The following is a 17,561-nucleotide window of genomic DNA, read 5'->3' on the forward strand; positions in this document are numbered from 1 at the left end:
CTCTGTAGTCTCTATCAAAAACTTCCTCATATTAGTTAATTAGATCAGGGACTGAGTATACCATGGAGAAACCTTTGTGAAAACATGCCATTTTTATTATTGGCATTAATTAAAGAATATGAAAAATAAAGTGAGAGCGCCAACACAAACCCAAAAAATAAGAACAATTAAACTAATCATTCAGTTATGACAAGTGAACTGCCACTGTATAAATGGTGAGAGGGGTCGCTGTGTCTGTGCATAGCCATAAGCTATAATCAAATTCCTCAGTTGACCAAGGATTAATGTTTGCTTTTTGTTATTAACATTATGTAGCATTAAACAAAGTAGTAAGTGAATACAATTTCCACTTCAGCCTTTCGGGCTTTACCCCGATCTATCGTTTCATGCTCACATCTTTATGTTCACTTTCATTTTTATGGAGATTTATAACACTACAAATCAGCAGATGATGTCCATGTACTTGGTCATTTATAGGTGACTGGCATTCATCAACATATGCACTCAGGCACGATGCAAATCTTCATTTCTGAATCGAGTAAATCAGATGAAATCTTATGGGATGGTTTATGCAAACAGTTACACACAACGTTACTATAAGATTATACTATAGAGTCAAATAACTACCTGGCACTTTGTTAAAACAACAAATACCCAAGATAATTGTGAAACCATCACGCGAAAGTGAAAAGCAAAACAGACTGAGAGTCACTGTCTCCTACACTGATGCTGTGCCTAAGAAACATCATTATTCAAACCAACTCATAAAAGATCTTGCACTTAAATGGAAACCAAGGATCACAGTATAGAAATTAAGACTTGATCAGTGGAAAAACATACACTGCTGTTAACAACCAACACAGGAAGGCTATATCCTCTAGTCAAGACTCTTCTGTGGACCTTCAGGCAAGCACAAGGGTTAAGAGATTTCTTCACTGCCTATTTCTGCATATTTCACAAGAGAAGCCAACTCCTTAGGAAGAGAGAAGGGAAAAGATCTGCACCTCAAGTTACTTATAATGGTTACTTTGCTCCAGCACCTTTACTCTGGCAGCTTCACATCAATTCACACCCTTCAGACTTCAATGATTGACTTGTAACCTGAATAACCTTCATCGCATCAAAGGTGTGATGACCCACTTGAAGCGATGAAACCTTCTTAGATGAGTGCAGTCCTGACTTACTTACTACCGGGCAATTCAGTGCCCTAGAAGACTGACAACTTACACTGATACAGTCATGAGTATCATCTCCTTTTCTAAAATGTATTTCTCAGGACCAAAGATGAGAAGCTCTGATAAGCAGACAGTATGCAAGTATCATTTTCACTACCAAATACCACCAGAACTCTGGATAGAGTGAGTAATGTAGTGAGTTTCACTCATCTGGTATCTAATAGATGCATCACACAGTTTCGCCCAAGTGCTTGAAATGACACTAATGCATTACTGAGGCTTATAAAACCTATGGCTGTAAACCCTGCTCAAATCTTGTCTGTATAAACAAAATGGAGTTCATCTTCAATTTATTCAAAGGGCATCTTTCTAGTCCTGAGCAAAGAGCTATATATCTGTTCGATGCACCACAAACCTCTGTTAAAACTAAAACTCTCTGGCTTGTAAAAAAAAAAAGCAGGGACATGTGATCGAGCCCCCATGCCAACAAGTTTCTCATTTTCACCTTGCGAGTGTGTCTGACATTAGAACAAAGGAGAATGTTTTATTAATGAGAACATTAGTCAAGGATGCAATTGATTTTCAGCACAAGCCCTACGTCTATTCTCATGTTTTAGATGGCATTCATCTCCAGAAAGCTTATGCAATGTTAAAGCTGATGATAACTAAGATCGCTTCATACACAAATACTACTCTCAATAATCTCAACTAGTATTCCTAAAGTACGGAAACTGATTAAATGCATCTCATTAAAATGCATGCTTACACCATCTGGGAGAATTTCACTCTAAGGCTGCTAAAGTGAAAGGCTTCATAAATATTTGGAGTAGTGCTGGAAACCGACAATTTTCTCCCACATAGCTGTTATTCTTCTGCAGCTGTGCTCTGACTGGCTCTCTTCACCCTGTCATGTGTATAAAAGCTAGTCAGTTAACATTCATGCAATCAGTGTTCTTCATGCCACAGATGATTTGCAGAAAAGCTGTGTGTGGTGATATTCCCCACTGGGGCTTCTACAATAGCACTAGTGATTATGGTGGATCATGGAAAAGTCTGTCCATAGCAGGTGCAATACACCATATTTGACTCCATATGTCACGGTAGTGAACATGCAAACAATTCGACGCTTGTAAATATGCAAAATACACTTCCACGATTTACATTTATCATAAGATTGTCCAAGAAAATTATTCTACTCTTTCATCTGATAAAACTAACCAGTCAGTTAAGGGCAAGCCCATTAAAAGAATTGGCATCCTGCTAGCACTAACCCTGTTTGTATCTGCCAGGTTAATACTTATAGAAGAATTTTTCATCTTCCACTATATGGATGAACATCTAACCTTCACACCCGCCCATAAGTACATTTGGGTTTGAAATCAAAAGATAAATATAAAGATGATAAGTCAGAATTTCAGGGGAAAAAAAAATGTAATCTAGCATAACTAGGAACTGTCAGTAACATTTACTATCCACATGAACAAAACTATGAATACAGTATAAAGAAGTAAAGTGATCTGCACAAAGGAGTAGTCCTAAATCTGTCTACAAGTCTTTCCAAACTCGTTAGGAAGAAACTAGGTGCCATTATTCTATCCAGGAATGTCATCACAGTTAATAATTGTAGGAGTGCCAATACCAGTTGTCTATCTTGTGTCTTACGGTTACAGCTCCTTTTGTGTGTGCAAATCTTTTTCATAGTGACCCAGTATCTGGAATAAATTCCATAGTCATACAGCAATCAATTCACATTCACTTTCTCCTTCTAGCCTGTGATCATATCTGACTACATTAATACAATACTATGTAGCTTTTTGGCTAAGCCACTCGTGACCACAGTCAAAGTTGCAGTTGTAACGTCGTCCAAAGCTTCCTCTCTCCCTGGTTTACGGTGCTTACTTCGAAATTATAAGCAGTTTTTGTAGAATGCCATTGCCTGAAACTAGCTACTAAGTCATCTTCTTCAGCTTTATGTGCTTTTAATAGTTTTCAAGTGACCGTATGGTGAGTGGTGCTTACTGCTCATCTCCTTTTCCACTTAGTTGGTAAAGTGGCACTCCCAACAATGACATGCCACTTTTCAAGGACCATTTCATCCTCATGAGACTTATTTAGAGTGTGCTTCTTGGGCATTAACATGTACTTCCCTCTCTGTGGTATAAGCATGGTAATCACCTCTGATCATCTTCAAAGGCAGTGTAAAGGTGAGGCCAATTCCTCATGACATTGTTAGTATAAATGATTTAAGTGTTAATGATAGCCTCTGGCATGTAAGAATGAAGCAAAACTGTGCAAAGTACATAAGTGGGGTTTTATCATTTTTTTTTTTTATAAAGGAGAGCTTTCCTTGTAATTCAGAACCTGTGCCAGCTTGACAAGAATGTTCCAGGAAATGATTGCTGTATCGTGGCATAATTTATTGTAAACAATATGTCATAAATCAGTGTTATTTGGTTGAAAACTTGTGATTACATGTGCACAAGATGCCCAGGTGTTACACACTGCATCTGGTAGTGTTCAGAGGTTCATACAACCAGAACTACACCTGTTGCTAGTATCAAATGCACTACCTGAACCTTTGTCATATAGCAAAATAATGTGATGCAATAAAACTAAACACAACTGAACTTCAGCGAAGTGAATTTGCATGTTGCCTTACTGTTTGGTCTTCTCCAATTCTCCATAAAGCCAGCCGTCTCTCTCATCAGGGATAAGCAGGATGATGAAGTCACCCTCATCGAAGCTCAGCAGGGTGTTGTTACTGCCAGATTTGTGGGGGAAGATAGTCCTGACGCGTGGCCTCTGGCTCATATTGTTCAGCCCGGTAGCCATAGAAATGGACCTGACCATTTGACTGCTGTCATTACTAGTATCTGCAAATTAAGCGTGGACAAGATACAACACTGTGATGATTCTGATCCCTATGATATGATGTTTTTGTATGAAACTGTGTAGGTAGTTGTTCTCATGTAGAATAGAATCAGTACAGTATTTGTTAGACTACATCTTACCAGTCACGGTCTCTTGCTTTGCTGTGTCTTGGTTGAACATGGTCACTAGTGGACTTGTCTGAGCCTTTAGTGGTGGTGCAGGAGGTGGAATCATTGCTTCAGAATTGGTCTGTGAAATGATTACAAATGTGTTGTTCAGAAGCATGGTTAGAACTTGACAGGAATGAACAAGATAGGAATAATTCATATTTCATGGATGATGGATTGACAAGTGGTACGTGTCTACCTTGTGAAATACATAGATTATAACAAAATACCTCTTGAACATGTCATTTCTGGGTTTTTGACTGAGAGGCACCTACCCTGCTGTGGCGCTTTATGGCTGGAGAGGCCTGAGGGGTTATGGACACAGGGGTGCGCAGACCTTCTATCATTGACAACACACTGTCTGGAACATTGGTAATATCAGTACATTTGTCTTGCCAGTTAGGAATCTGGTCTGTTAGTATATCCTTTGCCTGTAAAGCGAGAACACAGTACACCAGTTAATTAAAAACCGTTGACAACTATATAGTAAACGATATAACATTTAAACATTTTTCTCTCATGCCTTCACTAACATAATGACCTAAAATATTTATCTCATGATAATTTGCTTGTCTAAGAAAAAACACAGTCTGGAATTGACTTTGTCTTCTGAATGTACTTAGGGGAGGATGCTATCTAGCTGATTAGTTGATTCGGGTGCACTGGGAGAAAAGAAAATACTCAAATTTGCAAGACTGGGGGGACTGGAACTAATATTCAAACTTTTGCCTTTTCTCAATGATCCTCTCAGTTACAATATTTTATTCATTTGTTTTAAATATCTGGCACAATTTAATTTGCTTTATTCTATTCTGGAGTGAAAACATCATGCCACATGTTGCCTTGTGTTACACGGATGTCTTGTTACAGGACACATCCATGGTCAGGTTGCTCTGATCATAGATAGATTGAATAAATAGATTTACCTTTTTTAACCTGTAACATTTTCCTTTTTTATTCCAAAATATGAACAGGACACAAGCTGAAAACCTAGCCTTAGATATGGCTTTAAGAAATAAACAGGACCTTGATATGATATCATAAAATAACGAACCTTTTCATGAAAAGCTGCTAGCTGGTAGGAGAAAGTACAATGTTTGTCCACCAGGAAGCAGAACCTTCTCTTCTCCTCGAGCAAAGCCTCCTTACAGCCATCTGCAATAAACTTCTGCATGTCCATCTGGCGGTGCGTGAGGGTCTCCAAACACTGTTGAGGAAACAGATAATGCTTATCAGCTGTCTCACAAGTCTAGTGTACTTTCTTGGCTTTCACTGAAAACAAGCCATTGTGAAAAAGAAAAATGAACAAAAATGGCCCACATGAGGCCTATTCATTGTCAAGCACAAAGAGACCAATCAGTGTGTCATCTCTACTCTCAGCCTTTTTAATGGAAAAGAATACTTCCCTTTAATAAATCTAAAATCGCTGTTATCTTTTAAGTCAGGACGGCTGGCTGTGAAACGAGACAAGGACAGGGGACAGACTGGAGGTTTTTATGGTATATTGTCCGGAGTGCAGCTTCACTTTCAAAAAGATTTATTAATAAAGAGGCCTGATAATAGTAGGGAACTGTATACAACTCTCTGTCTCTCTCACACACATATACACACACACACACACACACTCACTCTTTCGACTGTGTGGACGCACGCACACATCATTTATATTGTTCATTACTTATTGCACTACCTCAACCTGTCATCTGCTGCTATAGTTGTATTTATGTTTATTTCTATTTGCACTACCTCAACCACTGCTGTTGTATTTTTGCACAATATCTTTTTACATCCTTTCATTTTATCTTATTTTATTTCACTTACATTCCATTACACATGTTCTTTACTTTCTTTTCCGGCACTAAGTGTCCTGTGTTTTTTGTGTTGTCTTGTATTTATTGTCTTTTGCACTGTCTTGTCTATGCTCTGTTTGCACCTAGCTGCACACTGTGCACTTTACGTGGCTAAGACAAACTTCTGTCCTAGCTCTGTGGTGTTGTTTTTTTGTGTTGAACTCTTTGTTGTTGTACGTTTATGTAGCACCAGGTCCTGGAGAAACGTTGTTTCATTTCACTATGTACTGCGTCAGCTATATGTGGTTGAAATGACAATAAAGCTTCTTGAATCTTGAAAAGATTCAATAAAGTATAAGGACTAAGCTTGGGAAATGTGCTCATGCTAATCTTTTAAAGGCGATTGCAACAAGTTTTTGGACAAATGGCAAAACATAAATACCTAATGATGACACATGATTCTGGGAGGTCAATCTGAAGCCTCTCATAAAAGTGTATTATTCACACCGACGCACCCTAATTCATAAAACCCAGGGAATGACAGGGAGTGTACAAATCACTGACTAAAGGTCTATAGTCAACATGGTTATCTTGCCAACTAATATGAGGATTATTTGTCATAGTAAAATTACGTACAGCCATCACCCAGCACTACCCAGGATTATCGTTTTAATGATTCAAGCTCTCTCTTCCTTCTCCTGTCATCCACCTCATTTTCTCCTGTCCAGCTTGTAGACTGATGAGACATGATCATGCACTATGACTCAACTATATTTCAAGTCTCCACAAGACACGTGAAATAGTTTCCAGTCTTGGGTAAAAATCCCTCTGACGCATATAAAATCTCCACAAGACAAAGACTGGTTGTTATATTTAAAAGGTTCCTGCTCATGCTTTGTTAAATGGAGTTGAACACAAGCCTGCCATCACAGTTTATGTATGCTCACAGCATTTCCTCTTTTATCAAAATGTGAGTATTTCCTAAAAAGGCACTTCATTATATTGTTTTAGAAGCACAGGTAGTGTTGATAAATGGCTAAAAAAAACCCCCAAAACAATTCGATTCAGTGGTACAGGAAGGACCTGGGCGACGGTCAGAGGTCCCACTGCTTCCCTTTTATATATACCCGCTTCCTCCTTTGAATACCAGAACGTTCAAGCTAGCCGTGTTTCATCCCTGTGCAAACACAGCGATGCCAGACAAACTGTGTACTTCTCGGGGAGGTGCCAGAGCCTGTGAGCTAAGTGGGCGAAAGCCCACAAACACACAAGCACATACACACCATCAATGACAGAACAGCCAGGCCAGTTGTACTAATATCTACTCTGAATTCTTCTAAACATCACAGGAAGAGCCTCATCATTTCCACACCGGCCTGTTCTGCTGCACTATAAAAAAAAAAAAAAAACACCTTTGTAGCTCCTGCACGCTTGAGACATATGAGACACAGACTGCTTATACAAAGAACAGGTGGCAAAGTCTTACACAAAGAGCTTCACGTTTATCACCCGAGACCTTCTGTGATAAACTGATAAATGCTGAAGCTGGTTGCTATGGACACGTAAATTTCACCCAGGGAAGAGAATCAGCAGTAATGTCAGACGCAGTGAGAGACACACCATTTTACTTTGAGTGAGTCTTTTCTTTTTTCCCCATTTACATTAACTACATGTAGATTTGTGTAGGTTGCTGATTATATTTAGAATTGCTAATTGATGGCATGGTTTTTAATCCGATATAGCCAGTCGAATAACAGAAATATTAAAACATACACGCATTTTATCTCTGCTGTTGTTCCAAATCATTATGTATTTGCAATGCGTGTTACAATATAAACCAAAGTAGAGAAAATATCTTTTAACAATATCTCCCAAAAGGCCCTGAGCATCAAAAATTCGACCTACATGAACGATAGATGGCGCTGACTTAAATATGAAAATCTATGATTATTGTACTCCTGTTTTATATCGGTGGTACTGAATAAAGTTCAACCAGAACAAACAAATGCATGCCAGAAGCCAAACAAACTGCAGAAGCATTGTGCTTCATCACATCACAAGCTTCTTTGCACAGTTCTGTTTGTTGCTCAGACTGGATCAGTCTTTAATGTGAAAGCACATTTCCCCTAAAGCAGCTCGCAGACACACACTGATCTGTTGGCCAATTGTTTTGAACACTACTCACCTTCCTTCCTGTTTTGCTCGATTAAGCAAATATCAAATAAGTCTCAAATTTCCCTATCCTTCTACTGAATATAGTCGCCACTGTTGCTGCCCTCCCTTGTTGTTTACCGACACCAGCTGATGGCAGCAACAGTCACATGAGGATGCATATTGGGAAAACGTCACATGAATTTCAAACAGACATTCCTATTCACGTGGCACCATATCAGGTATGTATCTAATCTAAGAGTATATAGGAAAGTGTTCCAGGTGATTTCCAAAGGTCATATTTTAGTGTTCACAACACTCCTGAAACCCAAAACCCTGATCTGTGTCACATTAAGGCAGAAAATTGGCTTTGTGTCACTTCATTCCGGTAATGTGAACATAGCCTTAGAGATGGGGCTCAGCTAGAGCTTTACATCCGGGCTTGAAAGGAGCATCTATGTCTTATTGTAACCTTTGCAGGGCAGATAGAAGTGTTCTTTATAAAAGAGGGTCAAAATACAGTGTACAGAATGTACAGAATGTACAAAAATTCACCGAACCACAGTTATGCGGAGGCAGAAACACAGAGAGGCACTTGCTCTGTGTAGATGACCCTCTTCATCGGCTGAAAGCTGACGATTTCCAGTTAGCGTGACATTTTGTTGACCTTAAAAAGAACAGTCGGGGCTAGATCCATTTTGCATTTGGTCCTATTTTAGTAACTGAATTCATTGCTAACTGCTGCATTGTCTGAGATAGACTCTGTAGGAGTCAAATAAAAGTGTGCACGTGTGTGTGTGTCTGTGTGTGTGCGCATGTGCAGGTATGGGTGTATCTAGGGTGTATCTGTGGATTTCATAAACATAACAAGTGAAGAAACAAGGATGCCTGTATTTGAGAGATGGCGAGTTGAAAATAGGTGTCTGAGCTCTCTCACCTCGTTCTCTTTGCTCTCGTACTTCAGCGCATTCTTTCCTTGGCTCTTTCTCCTTAGCTTTTTCAGGTCAGCCTGAGACCTCTCCAGACAGTCCTGCTTTATCTTGTGCTCCATCTGATACTTCTTAAACGTGGCCTATGGATGGACAGAAGAGAAGACTCGATCACTGCCTCCACTCGATCTGACTGTGAAGTGCTTGGCAGGTAGAGACTTGTACAACAGGGTCTCTAGTCTAAAGTAACCTCAGTTTGTGTTGGGGACTAAGATTAAGTATGATTCAAAGACACGGTCTTGTGATTTCGACCAGACAGCCTCCCTGTAGAGTTAATACCACACTCACTGTCATGTATTTCACGTCCATGTCTGTCTTCTTGTCCAGCTCAGCAATAATCTCTCGATGGAAGCGTCTGAACTGTGGAGAGAAACAGAGATGAATCAAGTATAAGGTATTTCATAAAGAATTGTGAGTGTGTTGGACATGAACACAAACAGACAGGAAAATAAAAGGAGATAATTAAGTAAAGAACTACAGGCCTTGGCTGATGTTATACAAGTTAAAGTGTGTTCAGTGATAAGAGCCTGAATGAAAAAACAGATGAGTCACAGACAGAAACCAGGGAAGCCCACAGACACCATTACCACCCAAACACACACACACACACACACACACACACGTGCATGCATGCATGTACACACGTAACCCTGCCTTCAGTGAAAAAGAACTTTCGTTTTAACTTTCCTTGTGAAATTCGACAGGTTCCCACTATCCTTTTCTTCTGCCAACTCTTCAAACTCCTTCACACAAAGCCATTCAGCTAGGAGACATTTTTCCCCCCACTACATTTATTTATATATTCTTCATTGAGAAAAAAAAAAAAAAAAAAAAAAAAACCCCAAAAACTTCACACTGCCAATCTTTTAGAGTCGTGCGTTTTGTTCAACCTCAGATTCCCTTCTGTTCTTTCAGTTTTTATTTGATGCTTATTTTTAGCATCTGGTTACTATGTGAATGAAAAAAAAAAAAAAAAAACCAGAAACCTGAAGGTAGAAAAACATCTGATAAGTGACCTTATCTCAGCCAAGCCTTCAGATATTACATTATAAAACCTATACTGCACTATTAAAAAAATGGGATGATGAGCTTGCACGTGTCTATGTACGAATTCATACTGGAATAATACAAGAGCAGGAACATATTGGAGCAACTGCTATATTCCATTTACCGGGAGTCAGATGTCATGCCAGGTCAAATTCTTTACAATGCTGATAGTTGATAGTAAACCCTGATCCATGGCACATGTCTCAGTTGGCCTCATCATGAAGCTTTTCAAATCAGTTCTTGAAAGAATCAACACAGATCAGTGTCCTCTGCGAGAGGCAGGGTAGTGAGAGCATACAGCATCTAGTAATGTTACCGGACAATTTATTAGGAATACCTTTACCCTTGCTCATTCGTAAAAATCATCAAATCAGCAGCTTGCAGATACAGATAATCTTTGATTAATCATGTTCAAGTTTTTGAAACATGACTAGCTATCGAACAACACCTTGTAACAGCCGTTTCAATCTGATGCCCTTTCATAGCTTTCTCTAACTCTACGAAAAGTAAATATTGCCTGTTTCAGGTCTTTTGAAACCTTCTGAAAGACTTCCCAACTCCTTGAGAGCTTGACCCTCCATTACCCTTTCATCCCTTACACAGTAATTAAGTATCAACTAAGTCAGTATCAAGTTTTATGATTAGACACCTCGAATGAGCATGTCAACAAAGAAGCAAAGCTTGGTAATAAAGTCTGGCAGTTTCAGCTGATAAGACACCTGTAATTGATATGCAATGAAACAACAATGTTTATACTTTAAAATACTGGAACGCTAGTTACTTTTATTACCCCGAGACTGTGTTTGGATCTGAAAAGATGTTCTTGGAGGTACTACCTGTGAACAGTGATTAATTCTAATATAGTAAACTGCTGTCATAAAGTAAAAACCAACCAAAAGAAACAACAACATTTAAGCCATACCTGATCTATATTTAATCAGCACAAACCTTTGAAATATAAACCCTAAGTCTTTTGTTTGTACGTTTGTGGAAATATCAATTAACTTGCCACACTTGGGACAGATGAGCCAGCAGAAAGCATCTGGGTTGCATTAACATGGTGTGTCGTTCCTTCGTCAGAGCTGGTCACAGGTGCAGCACAAGGCATGCTCAAACCTGTTTGCTAAACCGTACTATCTGAGCACATACACTTATTCCCCACCCGGCTTTGGTTTAAAGCTCCTTATAAGTTTACGTCAACCTGTATCTAAATGTTGAGCTGATGGAAACCTGAAACCTGAATATTTGGGAATGAATAATTGAGGAAATTCAAGAGACTAACGGTATTGTGGGTGTGAATGCTACACAGAACAAACTCACAGTGATAAGCAAACAAGAGCATTCTGTAACTGTAGGGAAGTGTGAAAGGTCCCCATCCTTCATTTAAAAAAAAAAATTGAACAAATGACTCTCTGAGAATAAAACTAAGTGAATGAGCAGGAAAAGGGAAGTCAGCATTGGCTCAGTGTAGGTCGAGTTTATTAGAAAAGACTCACATTTTCTTCCAGCTCAAGTAGGACCTTCCTGTGGGCTTCAGAGATCTCAGTCAACACCACCCCTATGGAGATAAATCACAGTAATCAGTCATTTTCTCTCTCTCTCTCATACACACACACACACACACACACACACACACACACACACACACACACAGAGCTAAACCACCTCCAGGTACATGTATCTGCAATATTCAACACAATCATCCACTTAATCAACCGCAACCCTCCCTTGACAATGAATCCCAGATGGTCTTGTTTTCCAGTACTCTTAGAGCAGGCTACTGTAATTAAAACAGCGCTCAACCAGCATGGATCCTGGTCTCATATTTGACCCAGCATGCTCCTTCACACTGCAATCAAAGAGGGATTAAACTGCAGTCACACAAGCCTAGAGTAAAAAAAAATATTAAAAACACGTTATTTGTTTTTTTGGGGGTTTTTTTGAGAGAGAGAGAGAGAGAGAGCGAGAGAGGATCCGCCCACAACACGCTTAGTCAAGAGCTATTTGTGACCTGCCTATCAGCATGCATAACAGATGCATTTGAAGGTTGAGAAGAAACACAAGAGTTCATTCTGGCACTAACACGAGCTAATTTGCTCAGAAATCTGGACAGAAAAACCTTGTCTAGTTCCAAAGGCTCGGTGCCCATTCAGAAGCGGCAGAGGGGAGGGGGGAAAAAAAAAGAAAAAAAGAAAAAAGTTTTCCATGGAAACAACAGATAAGCCGTCCTTCTCTCTGCCTCGTTCTGTGTCACTCTGCACTGCTGGGTTTGTGCTATCATCTGGCCATATGAGTCTTCAAGACTACAAGTTTCCACCCGTCTTACTAGAACGGCTACTAGGGGAAAAAAAAACGACAAACAACTGCACAAATATAAAGAAATAAAATGCAAGTGCAGGATGATGTTCACATGTAAGTCAGTTTATGTGTGGTGGCTCGGGAAAAACCCTTTACACAGTCAAATGCTGACATATTGAACTGAAACGGACATCCTCTTTTGCCTGTAGGTCAAGCAGAAGAAACAGAATTCATTCTACTACAGTACTGTTTACTAATTTCATTTAAACTGAATTCTATATGCAAGTAATACGATATTTAAATTTTAAACACTTTGTCAAAGAATTATAAGATTACAATCTTAGTGTACTTCACAATTACATCCCTGCTGAAATAATAATCCCTGTTCTCCTGTACAAATTCATTACATTACCAAAGGGTCAATTGAATTTTTTAGAATTTTGTCTGCTGTCCTCAGTACATAGTGTTTAAGCACTCTTCTCTGTTTTGACGTGACCGAGCAGGACCACTGTGGACGTTTTGACAGTCTGTCTCTGATTGCAAATGAATTCATGGCCAATGGCCATTTTGTTACGGCACCTCTACACAAAAACTTCATCAAAGTGTTTTTTCCTTTTTCTTAAATCACTGCGGTGGTTAAAGTAAATCCTCACCCCAAATACTTACTGAAATATATCACTATATATATTCTACATTCATATGTATATTATGTTTGCTGCCAAAACAGCCCTGACTCGTCGAGCCATGGACTCCACTAGATCCCTGAAGGTGTGCTGTGGTATCTGGCACCAAGATGTTAGCAGCGGATCCTGGGGGCTCCATGGATCAGACTTGTTTGTCCAGCACATCCCACAGATGCTCAATTGGATTGAGATCTGGGAAACTTGGAAGCCAAGTCAACACCTCAAACTTGCTGTTGTGCTCATCAAACCATTCCTGAACCATTTTTGCTTTGTGGCACCAGTTCTGATGCTCACGTGCCCATTGTTGGTGCTTTTGACTGTGCACTGGCGTAAGCATGGGAACCCTGACTGGTCTGCGGCTATGCAGCCCCATACACGACAAACTGTGATGCGCTGTGTATTCTGACACCTTTCTATCAGAACCAGCATTAACTTCTTCAGCAGTCTGAGCAACAGTAGCTCATCTGTTGGATCGGATCACACGGGCCAGCCTTCGCTCCCCACATGCATCAGTGGGCCATAGCCACCCATGATGCTGTTGCTGGTTCACCACTCTTCCTTCCTTGGACCACTTTTGATAGATACTGACCACTGCAGAACGGGAACATCCCACAAGAGCTGCAGTTTTGGAGATGCTCTGATCCAGTGGTCTAGCCATCACAATTTTTCCTGCTTTGAGGACAAAATGTTGACTTGCTGCCTAATATATCCCACCCACTAACAGGTGCCATGATGAGGAGATAATCAGTGTATTTCACTTCACCTGTCAGTGCTCATAATGTTATGCCTGATCAGTGTACATTCTCTGTACATGCATATATAGATTATATATCTACTTAGTCTGTATATCTGTACATAAATTTATATTTCACTACTGCTTTGCACTTCTGGTTAGATACTAACTGATTGCGTTACCTTGTACCCATGAGCAATGACAAAATTTAATCTAATCTGAAAAATTAGATATCAATTATTAATGAAACAAGTATAATCTTTGCACATTTGCACATTGCAAATAGCTGCACATTTAAAATATAATGCTCCCCTAAAGTATAATTTCAGTGAAAGCCAAACCCTTATCAAACATCTTAGATTCTAAACTGAGAACCAGAATGATTAGCAGGCAAACAGACACACCTCCACGTCTTACTGAGTCCAGATCTGTTTTAAAAATCGCAAATTCAAAGCACTGGACATCATTTACATGAAGTTTTCTATTTCAAGCATATGTTGTATTTTCCTGTCAGCTTCTAGCATGTGGGAACGACACCAAATATTTTCTAGATCAAAATATTGAATATAGAATATTTCTAGATCAAAAAGGCCTAAAGCTACTTTCTAAACTGCTCTGCTTTTTACTAAATACCTGATATTTAACCCATTACAATGCAATATTATGGAAACAAATACACAAAAATCTCTACTGTATGCTGATTTAAAAACAGAACCTTTACACCACCACCTGCCTCAAAGTGAATCACGAGACTCCCAAAGCGGGCAAAGAACGACAGGTGTGTGTTGCGTTTTTCACAGCCCAGCTGATCAATGTGGTAATATCTGTCCTCCTATCTCCCACACACTGCTGCTGAAAAACAGAGAACTGCACAGGTGTAAAATGTCGATAAGTGGTCCTTTACTGTGTAATATGCATCTCAGATAATGTCTATATCTGGATGCAAAAATGAACTACAATCATGGTCTCATCTATAGAAAATTATTTTCTGTTCACCTGCCTTCACTCGGCCTCATTAGAGGATCTTATAGGCGATGATAATGATGGATACGTACTTCATGAAGTCCGAAAGCAGCTTCATAAAGATTCGGCGGCGCTTATGTTTAACCCGTGATCTTTGGAACCATAATGTGCATGCTTAAGCGATGTGTGATATGGAATGTCTTGCTTTCCCTCACACCCTTTTCCGTCTCAGTTACAGATTCAAGCTGCTCACATTTACAAACCTTATAATATGCCTTTCAACAATGGATTACAAGTTATGCCATAAAAAGCACCATATTGATGATAATAAAACACCCCAAAGGAGTACTGAAGTATCCGTAATATCAAATCATGAAACTCTTCCAGCACTGCATTACACCGAGATCCGTGTTCTTCACTGATCTCTCTGAGAAATATGCAGCTAATTATTTAGCGGAACATCTCTGGAATCCATAACATCTCTGAGCTTCTAATCATTAAGCCTGAATTTTGGACAGTGTGTCTGCGCGGAGAGTGGGAGGTATATTTACAAGAACACGATCAAAGCAGCACTGCGAGCTGAAGAATGAAACTTCCACCACTCAGATCAATGAGTCCAACAAGGGTGGGTTATACAATGGTAAAAACAAGTGCAGAAGAACAACCTCAATTGTAGATACGCTGCAATCACAATAGATCACAGATTGCTTGATGCTTCTGGTTTAGCAACAGATTCAGATTCCAGTACACAACACTGGTGCATTCCTGGCCATTCATACACTCATTCACAACTAGGGGCAATTTAGTGTAGCTAATCCACCTTCTAGCATGGGTTTGAAAGATGGGACATGGGGAGAGCATTGTGAAACTCCACAGAGGCAGTAACCTGAGTTTAGGATTGAAATGAGGTCCCTGGAGGTATGACGAGGATCACAGACCTAAAAACAAAGCTATAATATAATCACTGCAAAGTCATTTTATTTAATCTGATTATGGATTTGAGGAACCCACATAGCTTACTTATATCTAACAGCACAGACGCTGCACTTCAGTGCTGTGACTATGATTTGCTCACCGTCTCACACCCATACCAATGTCATTTGCATGTCTCTCAACCATGAGAGCATGAACAAAACCTTAAAGGGAGTGCGGCTCTCCAGGTGCACGTTCAGCAGCCTTTTAAGGTAAATGCATCGGATGTGCTTTACTGCAACAGAAACTGGTTGACGAGTGCACTCGCCTGTAAGAGTAGTTTACAGCGTTCAAACTTCAAACTGACCAAAACGGCCAGCCAGAAACGTGACTCTGTGGTCATGTTAAGCACAGCTGGTCTATCAGATTGGCTCATCCCTGCTGGGTGTTTTCACTGCTGTCCTAAAGCCTGCTCTGCTTACTGCCGTTTAAACAACATGACAGACTAAAGGTCACCAGAACAGCCTGGTAAAAGCTTTCATTGTGGCACAAGGGAAGAGAGAGGGTGCGTGTGTGTGTGTGTGTGTGTTTTCGTGTGAGCGTATACGTAGGGATGGTGGCTACCGCTCCTTTCAGTGCTATACAAATGACCCCAGTGGGGTGTGGGCACCAGGATAGGACACAAAGGAAAAAGGTTAACCAGAAGCGAAAACAAAACCTATTCATTAGCCTTTTCTTAGTTAAAAATAAATACATATATTTACACACACACACACATGTATGTTCCTACAAGTTGAGTGTTGGTATGTGCTGACTGAATTTGATTAGGTATATATCTCCATAATCAATGATTGTGAGCGATGAGAACAGATAAACGAGGAATAATACAGAATGTAAACAGCGGTACTTTGTTAATACTTTAGCAAAATTTATTAATAAGTTATTCCTTCTTTTATTATCACATATGGAAGCCCAGGAGGAGGAATGCTGGAGGAGCTCTGGGGTTTACTAGAGGACACAACCTAGTCAGGAGCAAGAAATATGAAACTGCAACTTTCATGGATCAGGAACCTTCTGCTCTTTTACCTTGTTATTTCCTTATTACACTGCTTCCCTACAGCAAACATTACACACCCCTGGGATCATCTTTGGTCTCAATCAGTCAGTTGGTAATTCTTTTTCTCTAAAACAGTTCTCAGCAAACATCTGAGTAATAATTCCCATAAAAACAGAACACACACTGGATTCCGTATAGCTCACCTATTGCTCGTTCTCTTACTTTTACTGCTGTCGTGGTATGATGAAATGAGCTTCACACACCCTAACAAGTCATTAAAATGAATCAGTTAGATTCAACTTTAACACTTCCTCAAGATGTGTGACCTTACTGAATTATTGAACTCTATTTCATTAGGTTACCACTACACAGTGTCCCCTGTTTCTACTGATAAAGATCATTCTAATGTAACTAAAGCTTCATTTCAGAATTCCGAATTTCATACTGCATCATAGTTCAGCAAAACCCCCTCAAAGCAAAGCGCTATCTGCCCTCTTACTCACACATGAGCTCACAGATGCCTGTGATTGGCTAGTGTTGCTGTGAATAACAGGGCGGAAAGTATGCCGTCCCTTCCACCCAGACAGCGTGACCAATTCTTCTGACCAAGAATTCCCGATAGACCTGTTGCCTATTGTAGGACATGCAGTCATAAGCTATAAACCTTGTTCTAAATAAACCTTCATTTGCAAGAGGGAGAGGGTATAATAGCAAGGCTTCAGTCA

At 39.7% G+C, this 17,561-nt stretch overlaps 1 protein-coding gene across 1 annotated transcript in view; it reads right to left on the minus strand.

Moving 5' to 3' along the window:
- baiap2l1b (BAR/IMD domain containing adaptor protein 2 like 1b) overlaps window positions 1–17,561 on the minus strand; it is a 37,434-nt gene that overhangs the window by 6,968 nt on the left and 12,905 nt on the right. Inside the window, exons 4-10 of the mRNA XM_058406919.1 lie at window positions 11,687–11,748; window positions 9,432–9,503; window positions 9,092–9,226; window positions 5,268–5,420; window positions 4,489–4,644; window positions 4,187–4,295; window positions 3,835–4,048 (exon numbers count right to left, since the gene is read on the minus strand). Coding sequence (XP_058262902.1) covers window positions 3,835–4,048; window positions 4,187–4,295; window positions 4,489–4,644; window positions 5,268–5,420; window positions 9,092–9,226; window positions 9,432–9,503; window positions 11,687–11,748 — 901 coding nt within the window. The remainder of the gene's footprint in view (window positions 1–3,834; window positions 4,049–4,186; window positions 4,296–4,488; window positions 4,645–5,267; window positions 5,421–9,091; window positions 9,227–9,431; window positions 9,504–11,686; window positions 11,749–17,561) is intronic.

This window comes from Hemibagrus wyckioides, linkage group LG02, assembly GCF_019097595.1.
Source record: "Hemibagrus wyckioides isolate EC202008001 linkage group LG02, SWU_Hwy_1.0, whole genome shotgun sequence".
Taxonomy (NCBI): Eukaryota; Metazoa; Chordata; class Actinopteri; order Siluriformes; family Bagridae; genus Hemibagrus; species Hemibagrus wyckioides.